Source organism: Callionymus lyra, chromosome 17, assembly GCF_982586985.1.
Source record: "Callionymus lyra chromosome 17, fCalLyr1.hap1.1, whole genome shotgun sequence".
NCBI classification, from domain to species: Eukaryota; Metazoa; Chordata; class Actinopteri; order Syngnathiformes; family Callionymidae; genus Callionymus; species Callionymus lyra.
The window spans coordinates 17,797,101-17,818,873 of record NC_141834.1 but is presented as its reverse complement, the minus strand read 5'-3'; the positions used below and the strand labels follow the sequence as shown (position 1 = coordinate 17,818,873).

Here is a 21,773-nt window from a genome sequence, read left to right as displayed (position 1 = left end):
TGAATCACACGTGTTCACAGATATGTGCGAGTCCTCAGGTGCAGCCCTCGGTCACAATCACAGTCGAAGCTTTATTTTCAGCTGCAATTATAGATTAATGGGAATGTATGGATGTGTTCTTTACACTCGTCGCCCCCCCAAACCTCACCCCCCCCCCCCGACATAAACACACACCCCACAAACACGCCGGTGATTTACACACACCAGCCTCCGAGGCGAACCAGGACAATAATGGACAATCACGGCTCAGATTGATGCAGTATTTTCATACTTGTATGTTCGTGATGCCCGGGGTTTAACCCCCACATGACCCCCCCCACATGTACATGTTAGGAAGATAACAAATATTATTGCCAAAAGGAAACATTATTTAACATAAGCAGGAAATAGATAATATTCATCTTTAATATATAAGTTGTTTATTCTATTTTGTTTTTAAGAATATTGAATAATTGTATTTAATTAAATATATATATATATTTTACGCTGTAGCTCAGCACTATTATATCACATTTTTTATATTGAATAAAATAGAGGCTACGAATGAAAAAATGTTGAAATTACACAATTTGTTTTTTAATTATTTGACTTCTATGTGTAAAAATGTTTGAAAAAATCCATTAAATTATGAGAAAAATTCAACCATTTAATAAACAAATTATTGAATTGAATAATTAAATGAATAGAAACTCACCCTTTAATATAGAAACTATTACATAATATATCTTATTTAAATCAATGTTTAGTTTCAACATTGAAATTCACATTTAACTCAACCATTCAACATTCTGATGACACTTTTATACGTACGCTTCATTCCACGGAGATTCAACATAACCTTCTTAAAGCAGCAACACGTACGATTTTAAATATCATTTTTGGCTCCAGCCCAGTATTAAATCACTGTAAATGTAATTTCAAGTATTCTCTTGTCTTGCAACTGCTTCAGAATGTATTGATTTTTAAGCTTATACGTACCTTAATGACCTCTACTGCTGATTCTACTTCTAATTCTACAACTTTTTCTACATCTACTATTAATTCTTATACTACTTCTACTACTTCTTCTTCTCCCACTACTTCTTCTACTAATTCTTCTACTTCCTATTCTACTTCCTCAACTACTACTTCTACTACTAATTATACTACTTCATCTACTAACACTACTTCTACTACTAATTCTTCTACTACTTCTACTTCCTGAACTACTACTTCTACTTATTTTACTCCCACTACTTCTACTTCTTCTTCCTTTTCTTGTTTTTTCTTCATCTCAACTTTTTTCACTTTGTTTCAACATCAGTTTTTCTCTTTTATGCCATCTTTTCAACGGTTTTCACACATGTTTACTTTGAATACTTGAACACTAACAGATTTTCACACTGCATTTTCTTCTGGAAATGCTAATTTTCTAGTTTACTTTTATAGTGTGTGTTTGGTTGTCTTTTCTGTCCAGGTTTGTTCGCTTACCTGTGCCCTAGGTAGCTGGGATAGGCTTAACTTTACCGAGGGAATATGTGAAAGATAATAAAAAGAGGATTTGATCCCGACCTATAACGTTTTTTAGCAGCTCAACTACTTATAATGACCTATTTTATTGACGTACCCTTGAGCTACACACTCAAAGTAACTGTCCAATACATGCAGTATTATCAGGTAGTATCAGTACTAACTATAACTGGAAGTATAAGTATTTTAAATGCTATAATCTGGATTTTTTTTTGGTTGGTTTCACCTCGTCTCAGACGACACGCTCGGCTTCACCGACGTGTCGTCTCTGGTTTGATGTGATTCACTGTAGCATCCATGACACCAAACAGCCTCCAGGCGACTCCGACAGCGGCGTGTGAGTCGGTGTGAGTCTGTGTGAGTCCGTGCGCGTCCACATGTGTGTTGGCGACTCGGACGCGCATCTGTCTTTCGCTGACAAACCAGATCTGTCACTGGTGGACGACTTGAGACGTCTCTCCCGCCATGAAATTGATGAGGCAATCGAGTGTGAGTGCGGAGGTGTACCAACCTGCTGTGAAGAAGTGTGTTACGCTGTTGTTGTCGAGCGTAAAACGACAATAAAGAACAGATACACAATGTCGTTACGGAGATGAACTTTTCATCAGCTCCGGTAAGATGTGTCACGTGGATCAAAAGTATTAACTCAAGTGATATTGTTGACGTGAATCTACACTTGTGTTGTCGACCCATTTTTTCATGTTTATTACAATACAAAAACCTTAATCGAAGTTTTTTGGACTTTTTTGTCGGATTACAGTATTATTTTGTATCACCTACATACACTTGGAAACATGTGTTGCTTTAAGATGTTAAAAAGACAAAAATGACACCTGATTTGCATTTTAATTTCTTGTTTTTTTAAACTTTACGAGGAAAACTTTCTTACCCCTTTGGCATAATTGTCTAAAACTACAGTACTTCCAAATAATTCGAGAGTCATTTTTGTCTTTTCGTATTTTAAAATAAGACTCTTTTCTGGACTAAACATTAAATCCAAAAGAGCATAAGTGGAACTGCTCTAAACTGGTCTAAATCTTTTCAACCACCTCTCATCGACACACACTAAGGTCAGCTATGGTGTCCCACAAGGGTCTGCTCTTGGTCCGATCCTATTCACGAACTATATGCTTCCACAAGGGAACTTGTTCAGAAGACGTTCTATAAACTTTCACTGTTATGCTGATGACACTCAACTGTACTTGTCAATGAATCCAGATGAAAGAAATCCGCTACACAACTACAGTTGTCGATATCTTTACTTTATATAAAACATAACCACTTGCTTAGATTAAAATTAGTAGTAGTATATTAAAAATGAAATGTATATTTGCACTATTGGAATTAATAAATTGTAGCCCTTAGTACTGCCTCGTGTCATATTTAGATAATATGACAAAAAGATGTAAATAAGAAAATATTCATGTTTGCGTTGCAAATTTTTCTTCTGAAAATTGAAAATTCCCCCAAATACTTTTTAGTAATCTTTTTCTTTGGCAACAACTCATAGAGTTGTTTTTGTTTTGACATTAAAAAGCTGGACTTGTAAATGTCTCTTGTTACTTTTCACAATTATGTGTAGTCGATTCTTCAAATACATGGAGGTAAAAAAAAAAATCAGAAACCTATAGAATTTGAGTTTGATTTTATTTTGACCAAAAATTCTTCTCAATATGTTTTCAATCTTCACCTTTTGAATCCTTGTTTGAAGCAAATTCAGATGCAACGAGTTCATAAAATGATTATAAATCTATGGAAGTCGCAGTTTGGAAGGGAAGTTGATTCAGGTGTGTAACCTCAAGCTTGTGTAACCTCAAAGTTTTGTGTTACCTCAAGTTTTGTGTAACCTCAAAGTTTTGAACCAAGAAGTATTGCCTCGAAATCCTCGGCCAAGTGTGTAGTCGAGGACGAATTCCAGTGTAATTGTTGATCAACTTGCCCCGAGAGATAAAACCACACACACAGTTGTGTGTCTGTGTGTGGCTCGTGTTGTGTTGTTCATCTGGCCTGTGTGTCGCCCTCTCAACATAATAATGGTGTTTAATCTGACGTATGTGTTATAATGGTTTCAAGAGGCGCTGAGGTCGGCAGTATCGAAAAAATCTGACTTTTTTTTTTGTCTTTTATTGAAAGTTGACGATGAGAAGACGGTTCTGGATTCTAACACAACTTAATTCGCCTCACACACCACCTCCTGGCTGGGAAATGAAATGAGAACAAATTTTAGCTTGAGTCGAACCAGACGCCCAGACCGAGCCGCACATGGCGCTGCCGGGGTTTTGAGGAAATGTCTCGAGGAATCGGATCCTTATTTGTTTGCGATGCAGATTAAAAACATTGATTAGAAAATTAAAAAGACGCGGCGCTCTAATCATCGGCGTCATCATGTGGATTAACTATCAATTAAACCGGTGATCCCGCAAATCTGCCGCGGATCTGTCGTGTTTGATGAGATGTTAGTCTCTGGATGCCGCTGTAAATTAAAACTGCGCAACACATGTCGCCTGGAGTTCGGGATCGAGGCGTTCGAAGGGAATACAAATGTAGTCGTGGAGGGAACTTCAGCGCCTGGATGCTAAGATGCTAAGATGCTACGCCATCAGCATTTTTTTTATTTTCACTTGAAATGTTTTAAACTTTTGTTTTAACTATGCAAATACTGGTAAAAACACCTTTAGACATATATATAATAAAGTAAAACTCAGCAGATTTAGCAAAATGTGGACATTTTTACTCTTTTACCCTTTTTGGGAACTGTTGCAGTGCATTATTGGACTTGAAGTATGACTTCTTACCGTATATTTATTCAAAGTGTTTGAGAAATTAGGAAAGTGTATTTGCAAAAATCTGGCAATTCCATGCGTATTCCAAGTATATATGTGTAGTATTGTCCAGTACTTGACTCTGGTGTTGTAGTATTTACAGACCACATGACTCTTGACGAAGTCGTCACTACTTTAATTTGTTTTGATACCAAAATATGTCCAAACATCAGCTTTGAAAGCTGCTGGAGTCACTGTATCCTCTTGTCCTCAGTAATCACCTGGATTTCATTGTTGATTGCAGCAGAAAAAATGAACAAACGCTGCGAATATTTGTTTATCATACATACAATAAATAAATCATTTTATTTTACACTTTATTATTGGAAAAAAATACTTTTTAATCGTTTTTTATTTTAATTTTTAAATAAATAATGTTTTTATCGTGATGTATTCACATTTTCTCACACTCTTAATTACGACTTGACACCTGAAAGAAAAAGGCCCATAAATCACGAGAGTCATTGTATCCTCTTGTCCTCAGTCGTCTCCAGGATCTTGCAGGATTTTATTGTTTCTTTAGCTGCGATTGGACCTAATGTCTTCTGCCATCTAGTGGCCGTTGATTAATTGCAACATAAGAATTAACAAACACCGTGAATATTTGAATGTTAAATCAAATTGTTTTATTTGATACAAAGCACTATGATAAAAAATACTGTATCCTCCTGTCCTCAGTCATCGCCAGGATCTCGCTGCCAGATAAAGGCCGGAAGTTTATTTACATCACAAAAATTAACAAATAGTGAATATAATCTTGTAAATTGTTAATAAAAAAAATTAAAAAATGTATATAAAACACACTTTATTGAACTGTTTTAAACTATTAAAAAAAACTTTATTTCTTTTATTATGTCGAATTCAATGAGACAAGAGGCCGAAATCTTAAAGCAGTCGATAAAAACCAAATGTATGAGCCTGAAAATATGCGTGTGATTGCAAAATCGTCTTTTCATTCCTTGATGCTCAAAGTATCCTACATGACCTGTGTGTTGTCCTTCATCAATCAGTTTTGCTACATATGTTTCTTATCTTATCTCAATCACTGGCATCTTCAGAGGTTCAAACATTGATCTCCCCTGATTTTGAGTCGACCATCTGCTGAGTTTGACACATGTTGACGGACGGATTAGGAAAATTGTATTAGAGATGAAACTGTTCCTTCAAAATGTTCCACTTGAAGCCACAGACATTATTACTTTTAGTGTAGATCGATGGACACTTTCCACCCTCGACGTCCACCATCTCAGTGACGTAGATGGCGCTAAAGGGAAGCTACGTCACTGACGACGCGTCTTCGGAGCAGATTTCAACGTAAATGTCTTGTGAAAACACAAGTTTTACCACAAAATAGCAGTAATAACACGATGAAACACAACTTAATAACTCGTTTCAATTGGCGGAAAGTTCTGTCAAGTGTCGGTGATAGAGTTTCAACGACTGGTTGCAATCGGCGTTAAATAGTAGTAGAAGAAGAAGCTGTCGAGTCACTTCCTGTAAGTGTGTAGCAGTAGTTTTTGATTTGAGACAGTACTACATGTCCAAATTTGTGCTTAGAGTAGTGTGCGATTTGAGAAACAGCAAGAATTTTTCCCTCAATTTTTGTTGGATTTCTTTGGCTGTGGGAGGAAACCGGAGTACCCGGAGTAAACCCCAACAACCTTACCACTACGCCACCATGCGTACTGGTCAACCTGGTGGCTGGTTGTTAGTTTTTGTGCTAAAATGCTAAAATAAATGCAGCAGATTATCTTTTTATGTATCTATAGAAAGTATTCACGTGTACCTCGATGTCGTAACCGTTTTGAAATTGTCAATATTTTCCGAAAAAAAGACTTTCAACCGTGAGTCGTCTAGCGCTATAGCAGCTAGCTTACTTCCTTAAAACAACGTCTTGTTATCAATGGTGTCTCTGGTACCCGGTCGTCCAGGTCGCGGTCGGTTCGAGTCAAAACTGAGAGAATCGTGTGAGAGTTCGTCTCATTTATCTCGCGCACGCCGAGACCATCTGTCTTCAATTCAGCGTCCAATGTTTGCCGTCCAGACCGTCGCGTTCAAAGACATTTAGAAAAAAAAGACTCGTCGACTTTCGGGGGAAAATTGCTCTCGTTTGCAGAACGTCGTGATTTATTTGCAGTGGGCGAGCCGGCGCAGGTGCAGGAGTCAAAGCGTGGAAACATAAAATAAAAGGAAGATGTGAAGGAGGAGAAAATGCTTAAAGATCAAGAGTAGAAAGGAGGACGAACACCTGAGGCCGTATGTCAGCAGGAAAGACTTCTGAGACGGTGACATATTGCCGGAGAAATCATCAGTCAGCAGAGTTTTACTGAGCGCGACTCGCTGCCAACTGTAATAAAATGCAAATGCTGGACATTAAGCTTCCCATGATGCTCTGTTGCCATCACGGATGAGTGAAGAACAGGATGTCACTCTTACACAAGCTGTGCACAAGCTTTATTTGAGCAATTTCTTACAGAAATGTATGGTGTTATTCCCGGTGAAACTTCCTTGAACATGAAGAAAAAACTGAAAATAGTTTTTGGAAAGTAACATGTTTTCCATATTATTTATTTAATTTTTAGACATTCTTTTTGCTTCCATTTCTTCTCATTTCCTCTTACACTCTTTTGTTTATTTAGTTTTTCCAGCAGGGTTCTCATGTGTGTGTTCAACCGCTGTCTTCTTCTAAACACAAATCACTATATAATCCGCAAACATCATCTTTTTACGTGTTTGTATTTCCAAAAAAATATGCTTCAGTGTGTCGTATTTCATTTTAAAGTAATGAAACTTGTTTTTTTTACATTATTTTTACAGCATGTAGTCAAACCTCAAACCTTTCCTTTTTTTTCTAGCAGGGTCATGTGTGTGTTGTGCGAGCGAGTTCGGGAACGCTTGATGAGAGTTTGCCTTCCTTTTTCTGACTATAAATCACTGTATCATCTGCAAAGAGAATCGTTTTGAAACAAGAGGACTTGATATATGAAGATAGATATTTTTTTTAAAAGTTCCATCCTGGTATTTACGAAGTGCCATCTTTCAATTGAATAGGATTAACAAATATTTTGTATACAGTGGGTTACGGAAAGTAATCATAACCCTTTCGATTTTTTTAACGTCCACCGTCCTATAGGAACTGGAGAGAAAGGATGCCTGAGGATCTGGTTCAAAAAGGTGCTTTTACTCAATACTGAGCAAGGGGTCTGAAAACGTATGACCATATGATAGTTCAGATTTCCTTTTCTAATAAATTTGCTAAAAATTTCTGATATTTTTTCTGTCAAGAAGTGAGTGTTTTTTTCCTGAGTGTTCATGGAGGAAAAAAAAGAACTTGAAATGATGAAACAAAAGAGTGAATAATCAATAGGGGTCTGATTACTTTCCGTGCCCACTATATATATATTTGAATTATTATTGATATCCATCTTGTCTCTTTAGCATGTAGCTTAGCTTCTATACTTCTCTATTTAAATCTGCTTTTGTTCTCTTTTTTCCCCCCAGAATTCTGAATAATTAACATTTACTTCCTTGTTCTCACTAAAAAATAACTATAAATCTCCCAAATATTTTTTTTCAATGTAATATTTTCAATATCATATAAAGTATAACAGTTAAGATTTAGGTACAAAAGATAAAAAAATAAATAAAAATGTGTTCATTCTGAAACTCAAAGGGTTTTTGCAAAGTCGCATCTTTCCATTGAATCATATATTGAATTCTTTTCATTTTTTAAACATTCATTAAACATTAATTAAACAAAATTAACTCTATTTCAGCATTTATTCTTCTTGCTTTTTTTAAAAATATCAATCGCTGTATCATCCGCAGACAAATAGATATACTGTAGCTTCAACAAAATTTCTCCACAGATGAACCAAAAATAAAAGCTTGTCCTGTTTTTGGATCTCATAAGAAATTGTTTTAACTATTAAAAAAAATAAAATAATAATTATTAAGGGAATTATTAACTAACGTAGGAAAACAAATATCGTAAATCTTTTCTCATGCCTTATAACTTTGCGAATAATTGCTCCTTAAGAAAAAAATATAATTTTTTTTTCAGACTTTTACTACGAATCACTATATAATTTGCAAACATCATCATCAACTGATGTTTCTCTCGTTGATTGATATTATTTTTTTAAATTGTTGGTATTGTAATGGAACCAAACTTTGGTGCATCTTTTCATCAAAAATGGGATCAGAAATCAATTCCTAACTAAAGAGAGTTGGTTTGTTTGGAGATTGAAGTTCTCTGGAGTCGCGGTGAAGAGTTTCCATCAGAGCTCCTTGAAAAGTGGAAATGTTTTAACGGTCGCCTGCGTTTGTTCTGGTTCTTCTTACCTGGAAGGTCGGCTCGTAGTTTTTGATTTCCAGCCGTGAATGGAGACGTCTCCTTCAAGTGTTCCTCGTCCATTCATCGCAGCCTTGCATTTTCCCTTTCACTCCCTCGTCATATTGTGGCGCCGCTGAATGGTGCTTACACTCCAGCGCAGGAGCGACTCGGGAACCTTGAGATCATAATTAAAATCGCTGCAAACATGAGAGAAAAAACAAGAAGCGACCGGCTCCTGTTTTCTTCCGTGGATCAGCATCTTGTCGAAGAGAAATCATCTGAACGATGGTGATTCACTGGATTATTAGTTCTATCTTGAGACACATTCGTCCTGCTTCGTTGACTTTAAATATCTTGTGAATTAAGGCTGCAAGATATATCTTAAAAATACCGATATCAGCGATATTGGGTCATGCCATATGCATCGAAAAAACGTACGATAATTCATAGTTTTTTATTGTATAAACCAAGCATTTCATAAATACGCACTTCGACCAATCAGTGTCATGTTCTGTAAAGTTGTCAGTTTGTACTTCTATGTCTCGTTGTTGTTTACGTCTCCGTCCGTCTGTGAACTGTGTGGCGTAGCTTGCTAGGCCAGGTTGCTATAGCGACGCGTCTTTTCAGTGCATTTTATGACACCAATATCAAATATTGCACATATTTCCAATATTGTGCACAGTATTGTGAATAAAGGGGGAAATTATGAATCAGTTTATCTTATAAAGAAAGACAACGAATACTGTTTTGTGTGGATCCAACGTTTTTTTATTTATTTCTCTTCTCTGACCATCGTTGTTTTTTTACTCTTATTATATCATTAATTTAAAGACTTTTTTTTCTTTATTTGAAATGTATTTAAAGTTATTATTTGTTATAAGGCTATAATTCTCACGTTGAATCTACATTTTTATGTCCACGTTTTTTAACTAATCACACTTTTTTCACTTTTTTTTTTGTATTATAAGGAAAATATTTTAAATAAAAATTATATTAATATATAATAATATTAATATTAATATATTTGGGAAAACATTACATAGAATATAATCAGAAACAATTTTTATTGCCAGTGTTGTAAACACATGATTATTCTTTGTTATTATTTGTTATAATGCTATCATTATCGCGTTGAAAGAGAATATACATTAATATTTAAATATAAGATTAATTAAATAAAATGCCACAAATCAAAAATTAAATATGAGACATTAAAACAATGTAAACTTAAAATCAGTGAAGAGATGTAAGCATCGGATAAATGTGAGTTCTTCTACCAGAGCGGTTCAGAATTCTCTTTGTGACCCTGATCCAGAAAATGTGTCTTCTTCCTTTAAAATATTTTCCAGATTTTTTTTTTAATATATATATATATCTTATATATACACACAGTATATTTAAATGTAATAGTCAATATTATTTTAGAATAAGCTTATTTCCATTGTACAATTGCTGAGAAAAGTTCGAGATGTTATTTTAACGTTGATGTTATTTTAACGTTGATGTTATTTTAACGTTGATGTTATTTTATCGTTGATCTTATTTAAACGTTGATGTTATTTTATCGTTGATCTTATTTAAACGTTGATGTTATTTTAACGTTGATCTTATTTAAACGTTGCTGTTCTTCGACAGGTGGGCGAGAGGCAACACGTGCTGGTGACGGAAGAATCCTTCGACGCCCAACACTTCGTGGCTCACAACAAATTCTACGAACAGGTAAGAAAAATAACCTTGATATTCGGATTATACGTCTGGAAAGTAAGATGTATTTGCTACTGTAGCTAACTGTGTAGCATGTGCTAGTTGAAAAAAAATACCTTAAACATGAAATTTCTACATGAATTTAGCACAAAGGATTATTATTATTATTATTAATTTATTTTTAAATCTCGCTGGTTCTTAGAAAAGCGTATCTGGTTAGCAGCAGCGGTTAGAGGCCATACAACTGAAGACACATTCTTCAAAATCTCCCTAGATCCAGATGGATCCGAAAAAAAAATGTAATTGTTTGTCCCTCGTCTCGCTGTTATCGTGTATAGCTTTCTTTATTTAAAAAAAATATATTTCTATCAAATCAAATATTATATTAAATAGAACAGTATCAAATATACAAATCAAATAAAGCAAAAAAATGTATGTAAAAAAGTGTAGTTGTATTTAATGTCACTTTATTATCATATTTTTCCATAGAATTTAAATTAAATAAATTAAAATGTTTTTAGTCCTTGAACACAAATCCTATAGTCTTATTTAAATTCGTCGTTTTTTATGAATAATAAAAAACGACTTTTAAAAAATATACAGTATATAAAATATGATTAAAATATATATACAAGTCTAGAAAGTTGCTCTGGTTCCAACTACTTTAATCATTTATCAACTATTTACTGCGACACATATTTTAATCTCACAAATCATCTTATTGTTCCTTCTCTTACTATTGTGACGATACAGCAACAGGCGCTGAACTATCAAAGGTCGCAGCGGAGACGAAGAGGAAGTGATTAACTCTCTGGTCTCTATACTCGGAGCGTCTCCTCTCGCAGTGACTCAGATCAGTCGCCCTCGTGTCACAGCAGGTGTCGCTGCTTAAGCTGCTGTCGGGCAGAGAAAGTAGGTTACCTGTAATATCACACTTCCTCAAACACTCGCCCTGCGGCGCTCAGGAGCGTTTGACGGCTGATAGCGACACCACTTTCTGCTCTTTTTTTCAAAAATAAACTAACATTAAGGTCAGCCCTAAAGACATGAACATTCCGTCCTACACGCACACACACACGCACGCACACACACACACACACACACACACACACACACACACACACACACACACACACACACACACACAGCTGCTTCAAAGACCTTCTCTCAACCTGTGAAAATTCACTTTAAAACATCTTCAAATAAATCAATTTCCTTCTGCTTTGCTCGTCATCAGAGCATGTTTGAAGTTACAGCTTTTATTAGGAGGGAGGACATGCTTTTTTCTTCTCTTCCTCCTCATCCCCTCTTCATACCATCCTCTTCATCATACCCTCTTCATCACCCCTCCTCTTCATCATCCCCTCCTCTTCATCACCCCTTCATCCCCTCATCTTCATCACCTTCACCATCCTCTTCATCATCCCCTTCTCTTCCTCAGCCCCTTCTCTTTCTCATCCCCTTCTCTTCATCATCCCCTCCTTCATCCTCTTCCTCTTCATCATCCCATCCTCTTCATCATCTCCCTCATCTTCATCATCCCCTCCTCTTCCTCATCCCCTCCTCTTCATCATCCTCTTCCTCTTCATCATCCCCTCTTCCTCACCCCCTCCTCTTCCTCAACCCCTTCTCTTTCTCATCCCCTCCTCTTCATCATCCCCTCCTCTTCATCATCCCCTTCATCATCCTCTTCATCATCCCCTCCTCTTCATCATCCTCTTCCTCTTCACTATCCCCTCCTCTTCATCATCCCCTCCTCTTCATCATCCTCTTCCTCATCCCCTCTTCTTCTTCATCCCCTCCTCTTCATCATCCTCATTATCATCCCCTCCTCTTCCTCTTCATCATCCTCTTCATCATCCCCTCCTCTTCATCATCCTCTTCATCATCTCCTCCTCTTCATCATCATCCCGCCCTCTTCATTATCCACTCCTCTTCCTCCTCATTCCCTTCTCTTTCTCATCCCCTCCTCTACCTCATCCCCTCCTCTTCATCCTCTTCATCATCCCCTCCTCATCCTCTCATCTTCCTCATCCCCTCCTCTTCATCCTCTTCATCATCCCCTCCTCATCCTCTCCTCTTCCTCATCCCCTTTTCTTTCTCATCCCCTCCTCTTCATCATCCCCTCCTCATCCCCTCCTCTTCACTTCCCTCTTAGTCATACAAATGTTGTAGTTTAAAAAAAACAACTTTATTGTCAGCTGGTTAGCAGTGGAGGTCAGAGGTCACACAAGTGAAGACACATCCTTCAAAACCTCCCTACATCCAGATGGATCGATCAAAATCAAATCGTTTGTCCTTCATCCCACCGTTATTGTTTCTTGCTTTATAAAAAATAAAATAAAAGTGTTCATACTTTGTCATCGGTCGGACGGACACTCGTCTAATTACACAAGTTTAACTAAAACCGCTTCTTCTCGTCACAATATTTCTGGAACGTGAATTTGTCCGATGATCACGTATCGTCCAATCAGAGCCTTGTCTTACGTCGACTCCGTCAAACAGATGCATATCTTTCCTGACGACTGTAATGTGAAGCAAAGCCACCTGTGTGTGTGTGTCAGTGTGTGTGTGTGTGTGTCAGTGTGTGTGTGTCAGTGTGTGTGTGTCAGTGTGTGTGTGTCGTTGTGTGGGTGAGGAAGTGTGGAAGGTTTCCGATGAAATGGGACAAGCTCTTTCATCATTTAATCACCCTGTAATGGGGCTCCAATGACCCTCACCTACGCATGCCTTGCCTCCTCCTCCTCTTCTTCTTTACCTCACACACACACACACACACACACACACTGAACCTCGCAGTGGTCAGGGGCGTGCGGCAGCAGGCGTGTTGATTGGACAGGTGTGTCTCTGGCTGTGTGACAGTGTGGCCTCTCGTCTCGCTCCTATCATCCTCCACCGGCTGGATAAAGACTGACAGATTAGCGGCGAGCGATGCTCTCCTCCCGACAAGCCTCCACACTTCCTCCTCTCCTCCTCTTCCTCTCGCTCTCTCTCTTCCTCTCTCTCTCTCCTGCACCGTCAGGAACCGCCGAGCTGGGTAATGGTGAGCCGGACCACCAGAGGGTCTGAGTCAGCGCGATAACTCTCGGAGCGACATTAAAAACCCTCGGCGTGTTCATGTTATCATGCTTTTCATTAGTTTGTTGTTGTTCGTCCAGTTCTCTCGCTCGCCTCGTGACATCGTGTTGATAACGTGTGTTTGTGTTGAGTAGAAAAAATGGCCATTTTTTACCATTTTCTTTTTTAAACTTTTTCTTTAAGAATTAAAAAAAAGATTTTTCTTTTAAATGGACTTTCCATAAATTGCTGTCATTTCCACTTTTTTGATAAGTAATGACAGAATATCAAGTATTCAATATCAAAGCTTCTGGAGTCACTGTATCCTCTTGTCCTCAGTCATCGCCTTAATTAGGTAGAGGTAGTAAAAGATTTAAGAACTAGAAAAGGTTGTTTTTTTTAAATGGACTTTCCATAAATTGGTGTAATTTCCAGTTTTTTGATAAGTAATGACAGAAAATCAAGTAATAAAAATAATATATACGGATACCATATATTGATACTGTAGTAACAATATATATGTGTAGTATTGTCAAGTACTTGACTCTGGTGTTTTCGCATGACTCTTGACAAAGTCGTAACTACTTAAATTTGTTTTAAAAACCAAAATATGTCCAAACATCAGCTTCAAAAGCTGCTGGAGTCACTGTATCCTCTCGTCCTCAGTCATCGCCCGAATTAGGTAGAGGTAGTAAAAGATTTAAGAACTAGAAAAGGTCTTTTTTTTTTAAATGGACATTCCATAAATTGGTGTCATTCCCAGTTTTTTGATAACTAATAAAATAATATTTTTATTTAAGAAACAAATTATCTTTATCAAAATAATATATACAGGTTTGATAGATTGATAGTGTAGTAACAAGTATATATGTGTAGTATTGTCGAGTACTTGACTCTGGTATTGCAGAATTTACAGACCACATGACTCTTGACGAAGTCGTAACTGCTTTCATTTGTTTTCAAACCAAAATATGTCCAAACATTAGCTTTGAAAGCTTCTGGAGTCACTGTATCCTCTCGTCCTCAGTCATCACCCTAATAAGAAAAGGTAGAAAAAGATTTTCTAGAAAAGGTCATTTTTTTTAAATGGACTTCCCATAAATTGGTTTCATTTCCAGTTTTTTGATAACTAATAAAAGAATATTTATATTTAAGAAAAAAAATATCTTTATATAAATAATATATACAGATACGATAGATTGATAGTGTAGTAACAAGTATATATGTGTAGTATTGTCGAGTACTTGACTCTGGTGTTGTAGAATTTACAGACCACATGACTCTTGACGAAGTCTTAACTGTTTTCATTTGTTATCAAACCAAAATATGTCCAAAAATCAGCTTTAAAAGCTGCAATCAACAATGAAATCCAGGAAATGACTGAGGACGAGAGGATACAGTGACTCCAGCAGCTTTTTAAAGCAGATCTTTGGACATATTTTGGTTTGAAAACAAATGAAAGCAGTTACGACTTCATCAACAGTCATGTGGTCTGTAAATACTACAACACCAGAGTCAAGTACTGGACAATACTACACATATATACTTGTTACTACACTATCACGATATGTCGTATCACCAGATTATTACCAATACAATCATCGTAATATTTGACCTTGAGTTTCATTGATGCGATCGCTCGTATTCTTGCCGCTCTTGTGAGAATTGTGTAAAAAGTGTTAAGTCGTGTGATTAAAAATCGATGTGTGCAGCAGCAGTAAAAGTCGTCCTCTCTTGTCCTCGGCGTCCATCTTTGTCTCAGCGAGGATCTTCTCTTCTGCTCCGCAGGTGCTGGTGCCCAAGAGGTCAGAGTTCAAAGGGAAGATGATTGAAGTGGACATACGTGAGGCAGGAAAACACTTTCTGAAGGGCCGGCCGGTGGAGGACAGCACGCCTTTCACGCCCTCCATCGCTGCACCTCTGGAGCAAGGACAGGTGTCAGGGCTGTCGCAGGTAATCACTCTCTTTCTCTCTTTCGCTCGCTCTCTCTCTCTCTCTCTCACTCCATCGCTCTCTCGCTCTCGTCTTTAGCTCGATCGTGAAGTCGACCCTCGAGTCAAACATTGTCTAAAGACTCTTATACATCAGTGGTTGGTGATTCCATTTCCTCAGGGGCCACGTTTTTTTGAGGGGCCGTCTGGCAAAAATAAAGAGCAAAAAGTTAATAAATATTGGGGAAAATAAAAATACAAATTAAAACATCTATCAAATTAAATATTATATCAAATAATACAGTATCAAATGAAATAAAATAAAGATAAAATATGCTATTTTTCTATTGTATTTAATGTCAAAACAATCTACAAATATAATTACTTACCTACTTTCTTTTCTATCTGATATACAGTGTTGTTTTTTTAGCTTATAAGTCTTGAAAGTAAGAATTTGATGTATTTGCGTCACCAGATGTTAAAGACAAACAAGAAATTTCCAAATGAATTTCGCATGAAAGATTATTTATTTTATTTGTTTCATTTTTTTTTTTTAATCTGGTTAGCAGCAGCGGTTAGAGGCCATACAAGTCAAAACAGATTCTTAAAAATCTCCGTAGATCCAGATGGATTTTAAAAATTAAAATCAAATCAGATATAATATCAAATTAATATGCTATGTTTCTATTGTATTTAATGTCCCTTTTTTATCTGATATTCAGCATTTTTTCCATATTTTTCTTTATAATTTGTTTGAATTTTTTTGTGTAGCAATAAAAAAAATCCTATATCGTCATTTTTAGAAACGTTAATGAATAATAAAAAAGAAACGAAAACTTATTCTAATAAAAAACGATCAAATAAAATGTGATTTTAAATCAGTATTATAAAAATCAAATCAGTTTTGTATTTAACGTCACTTATTATCTGATATACAGCCTTTTTGCCAAAGTTTCTTTCCATACTTTCTTTATTATCCGCTTATTTTTTTGCGCGGCAATAAAGATAAAACAATCCTATAGTAATATTTAACATTTTTAATGAACAAGAACAAAATAAACAAAAACAATTGTTCTAATTAAAAAAAATACTAAATCAGAAATGATGTTAAATAATATAATAATACAAATAAAAGTTAAATAAACTAAACTAACTTTTTACTTTAACTTATTTAAACCATTGTTTTTCCTCCATATCTATTTATTAAGTCTTAAAGCAATAACAAAAGTCAAAGGTCCTTAAACAAAAATCCAAAAGGCATATTTAGAGATTAATTTTTAATGAATAATAGTAAAATAAATGGTTGTTTTTTACATGACCTTTGACCTCATGACTGCCACATGAATAAAGTCGATGGGCCACATGTGGCCCTCGGGCCTCGCTTATTCCTGGTTTTTTTTTGGACTGGGAGAGGGAATAAAAAATGTGTTTGTTCAGCGTGTTATTAAAAAATTCTCCGAATTCAGATAAGTGATTGAAGATAAGCAGAGGCACACACACACACACTCACACACACACACACACACACACACACACGTGCAGTCACACGTAACAACCATGTTAATGTATCTGTTTCACTGCATGTTATTTTTCACTCTGACTAGCTGGAGCTCATAGTGCAGGACATTGAGTCACAGAGCAGAATATGATACACTTTCTAATTTCACACTCCATCAGCCTTTACTGCCAGACAGAGCAGAGAAAAGAGGCAAGAAAAGGCAGAAAGAAGAAGAAGGGGTGTGGAGGGAGGAAGGGGGGGAGATAAAAAGGAGGAGGATTCACGGGAAGCCATGCGACATGTCGTTCTCCGATGGAAAGTTCAGCAGCCAAAGAGCAGACCTTGTAAAACTTGAAGCCTCATAAAGTCGTTCCTGAGCACCTGCATCTAAATGTGTCTTTTCAAAGACATTCTCACCATTGATTCTTACTTTTTTACGCCTCGGTGCCTGCATGGACACGTCGCCACTCTGGACGTCTTGCTTAGGAAAAGGCTTCGTCGCTAAAATATGAACACATGGAACATCTGGGAATTAAATGAACTGGAGTGTGGACATTCGTAACGTAATGACGTAAAAAACACACTTTTTAAAATAAATACATAACGAGTACTTGACTCTGGGGTTGCAGAATTTACAGACCAGATGACTCGTAACTGCTTTCAGTTGTTTTCCAACCAAGATATGTCCAAACATCAGCTTTAAAAGCTGCTCGAATCACTGTATCCTCTCGTCCTCAGTCACCGGTATCCAGCGGGATTTCAAGGTTATTTTAGCTGCTGAGGATGTAATGACTGCTTCCATCCAGCGACCAGAAGTTAAATTGCACGTGAATACTTTTTATTAACCAAAATATGTCCAACACATCCTCATTAAAAGCTGCTGGAGTCACTGTATCCTCTCGTCCTCAGTCATCGCCCGAATTAGAAAAGGTAGAGAAAGATTTAAGGACTAGACAAGGTCAGCTTAACTTATTCGAAACATTAAAATTAGCGGTTAAATAATGGTATCTCAGGGTCAAGGTGAGCCAAAGGCAGGAAAAACAAATGTGTTTGTGGTATCCCCCTCGGGGTCATTTGTTTTCAGGGCCTTTGGGTCACATTGACCCTGAAATAACACAAGGTGGTCAATCAAGGACAAAGTGAAAGTTTGTTCAGCTACTGCTGACAAAAGTTATTCATCATCACAAGAAAAAAATATATAATTTTGTTAAAAACAACAAATGGCAAATAAAAATAACAAATAAAAAAAAAAAGTTGAAATAAAAAGAACAAAGTGCAAATATAAAGCGCATAGATCAAATGTATGAGAATGTATGAGTGAACGACCTCCCTGGCTTCCATAAAAATACATATGCAGTGGTGGAGGTCGTTAACCTTGACCCAGAGACAGCACAAGGGATACCACAAACACATTTGTTTTCGAGGGCCCTCAGTACACCTTGACCCCGAAGATTGACACGAGGGTTAAATTAAGAAACGACTAATACAAGACGAACAACACAAATCAATAGTTGTATAGCATCGATCATCAATTTAAAAGTAAATAAATCCAACACTTATTACCCATGATTCCCTCTGGTTATTTTTCCGTGAACATGAATTATTGATGTCAACACGGCTCCGTCAGTGAAGCTCATAGCTTCAGGTCATAATGAAATCGCGGCGGCGTTTATTACCGACGTCGTTATTTGTGACGTCGAAATGAAAAGTCGCAGTTTGTCAACTTTTTCTTGGCTGTAAATAAATAAATAAATATATATATTTATTATATATATCTATATATGAAGCGCCACCTTCACACGGGCCATACATATTTGAAGACCATCCATTATCCATCAGTCTCTGCGTGAGTCCACCGCACACCGAGTCTGTGTGTGAAGTGAACGAGGGATCGAGACTCTCGCCTCGACGTCTGTAATTACAGGCTTTTCGGCAGAGCCGGAGAAAAACAGAATGAAAAGGGAAACGGATGGAGGGAGAGATTGTTTGATGCGACTCTTCTTAATGGAAGGATTGTCTCCCAGGTTCTGATGCAGATGTATGATCCGCCAGGAGAAAATAGAAATAAGGACGGGGCGTAATAGGGTTTCATTGATGAAAGGAAGAGGGGATCGTGGAGTTGGAAAGGAGGGATAATTGCAGGGCAGCGACGATGGTCATGTGGATGGATGGATGGATGGATGGATGGATGGATGGATGGATGGATGGATGGATGCGTTTATCTACGGATGAGTGACGTGTGGAAGCTGACGTTCTGAATGGAGGAACCTTAAAGTGGAAGGAGAAATGATGGATGGATGGATGGATGGATGGATGCGTTTATCTACGGATGAGTGACGTGTCGAAGCTGACGTTCTGAATGGAGGAACCTTAAAGTGGACGGAGAAATGATGGATGGATGGAGGTGAAGCTGTGATCTAGAGAAGTGTAGATGATGAACAGATCTAGAGAAGTGTAGATGATGAACAGATCTAGAGAAGTGTAGATGATGAACAGATCTAGAGAAGTGTAGATGATGAACAGATCTAGAGAAGTGTAGATGATGAACAGATCTAGAGAAGTGTAGATGATGAACAGATCTAGAGAAGTGTAGATGATGAACAGATCTAGAGAAGTGTAGATGATGAACAGATCTAGAGAAGTGTAGATGATGAACAGATCTAGAGAAGTGTAGATGATGAACAGATCTAGAGAAGTGTAGATGATGAACAGAGATGGTCTTCAGTCGTGAGGCGTTCAAGGGAAATGTTGAGAATTTGGAATTTTAACAACAACAATAAAGTCATGTTGCCTCACTTGTACCTAATGTGGAAATATTTTTAAAAAAAAGTAAAATTGCCAAAAAAAATACTTCAGATTCAAAAAAAACCTTTTGAAAAATTACCACCAAAATCAAGTTTTTCTTCAGAATGTCTCTATTAATACTAGGATTGAAATAAACAAACACAGATGAATCTCTTTTTAATCGTTTAAATTAATACCATTTTCAAAATGTGTGTTTTCAGAAACAAAAGGTTTTTTTGGGGGGAACTTGGGAACCAATTCATTTTTTATAAAATGATAATATCTCGCCGGGACCTTAAAGTGTTTTTTTTAATGTTATTTATTTACTTAGCATTTTCTCAAGTAACTAAAAAAATGTTTAAACATCAAAAAACAGGGGTTTTTGTTGTTTTGTTTTTTTTACAATATATTTGTGATTATTGAATTTGACTTCACTTTTTCTTCTAACTCAACTTTTATGTTTATATATATTTTTTTTCTTTTTCGAGACTGGTAACTAAACTAACATTTAAAAAGCTGAATAAAAAAGTCATATCTAGTCATTTTGACTCTACCTGATATTTTTTTGTATCTCAAATAAGCAGTACTACTGTATATATGGTTAAAAACCTTTTCAAATAGAGAAATATATATATATATATTTTTAAGTAGAATTTGGAGAATTTTAGCGTCAACAGAAAAACAAAAGTAATTTTTTTTTTCGTTTCGTAATTAAAAATAATCTTGTTTTTGTTTTTCTTCTACTTTTCCTTCTTTTAATTAATGGGCGACTTTACTTATGTTTGTTAATAATTAAGAAGAAGTTCAATATTTAAGTCAACAACTTAAATCTTTCGAGATAATCTTGTGATATATTTATTTTTAAAACTTCCCCTACAGTTACTCAACACTATACTTCTATCTGTCTATACATCTTTCATCACTTCTTTTATCTACTCTAGCTCTACTTTTTCCCTCTAAGAAGCAGAAACGTCTCACAATCGTATCCAATTATACGCTTTTTTTTCTGTCTGTGTGCACATCAATATTTTTTTCATCAGGGAGACGATTAAACTGTGCAAAACACACCTTTTTCTTCTTCTTCTTTCTCTTCTTCCCTTTTTTTTTTGTCTTACCATTGAATGTATTCACAAAAAGACTTTGCCGTCTCTTTGTTAATTTCACACTGGATAAAGTTTTTTTTTTCTCGAGGTCGACGGCGCCTGGAAAAAAAAATTTGCTTTTATTGACACGGACGGAACACGCTTCTTTGGTTTTTCTTTCTCATCCTCCCTCTCTCTTTTTCTCTCTCTCCCTCCGTCTCCTCCCATCCGTCAAGCCTTCATTCAGTGCAACAGGCCTTCAGTGGAAGGGAAGGGGCAGTAATGAGTCTTTTAGTGGGACACAAAGGCAGAGAAAGCACTCAACAGCTCGGTAAAGGAAAGAAAATGAGAAAGTATCTTCACCAGTCCTCATCCTCAGATGAAATTAAATGATAGAAAAGACAGCCCCGGCGAAGAAAAAAAGAGGGAGAAAACAACAAGGATGAGTGAAGGAGGGAGCAAGGTAGCCGGAGAGATCAGGAGACAGAAAAGCAGCTTGAGTGCCATCCAATAATCAGCTCCTTTCACGGCATACTTTCTCAAGGAGAGCGAGAGAATGGCGACGAGGAGGAAAATGCCGCGGTCCTTTCCACAAGACGGCAAATTGACATTCGTGCGAGAGAATGGAGGAGGCAGAGAAATGTAGAGCGAAGGGGGCTTTGAGCAAACGCCGCTCCGTGACCACAGAGTGACAGAAAATGCAAGAAAGATGGTGAATGAATGAATATTACATTTGGACGTCTTTCATCCCCTCCGGTCCTCCTGTGCGATTCGTTTATTCTCTTTATGTCTTCATTTCTTTCATTGTGGTTGTTTTTCTTCTTTCATCACAAAAGCCTTTTTTATGCCAGTGTCCAGCTGCGTTATAACAGCTGTGGCCGTAGATTCTTGAAAACTTTTTATCACACACATTCGTTCAAAAATATTTAAGATCCGGAGACTTAAAGTAATGTCACGTACCCCACTGTCTTGTATGTGTGCGATTTAGTCACTCCTTTACTAAGACTTAATTCCTGTCTTGTTGTTGTTGTTTTTATTATGAAAGGGTAT

The 21,773-nt window shown here is 36.7% G+C and overlaps 1 protein-coding gene across 1 annotated transcript in view; it reads left to right on the top strand.

The window, feature by feature from the left end:
- cdkal1 (CDK5 regulatory subunit associated protein 1-like 1) overlaps positions 1–21,773 on the top strand; it is a 289,248-nt gene that overhangs the window by 248,201 nt on the left and 19,274 nt on the right. The window contains exons 13-14 of the mRNA XM_087779017.1: positions 10,303–10,386; positions 15,217–15,381. Coding sequence (XP_087635143.1) covers positions 10,303–10,386; positions 15,217–15,381 — 249 coding nt within the window. The remainder of the gene's footprint in view (positions 1–10,302; positions 10,387–15,216; positions 15,382–21,773) is intronic.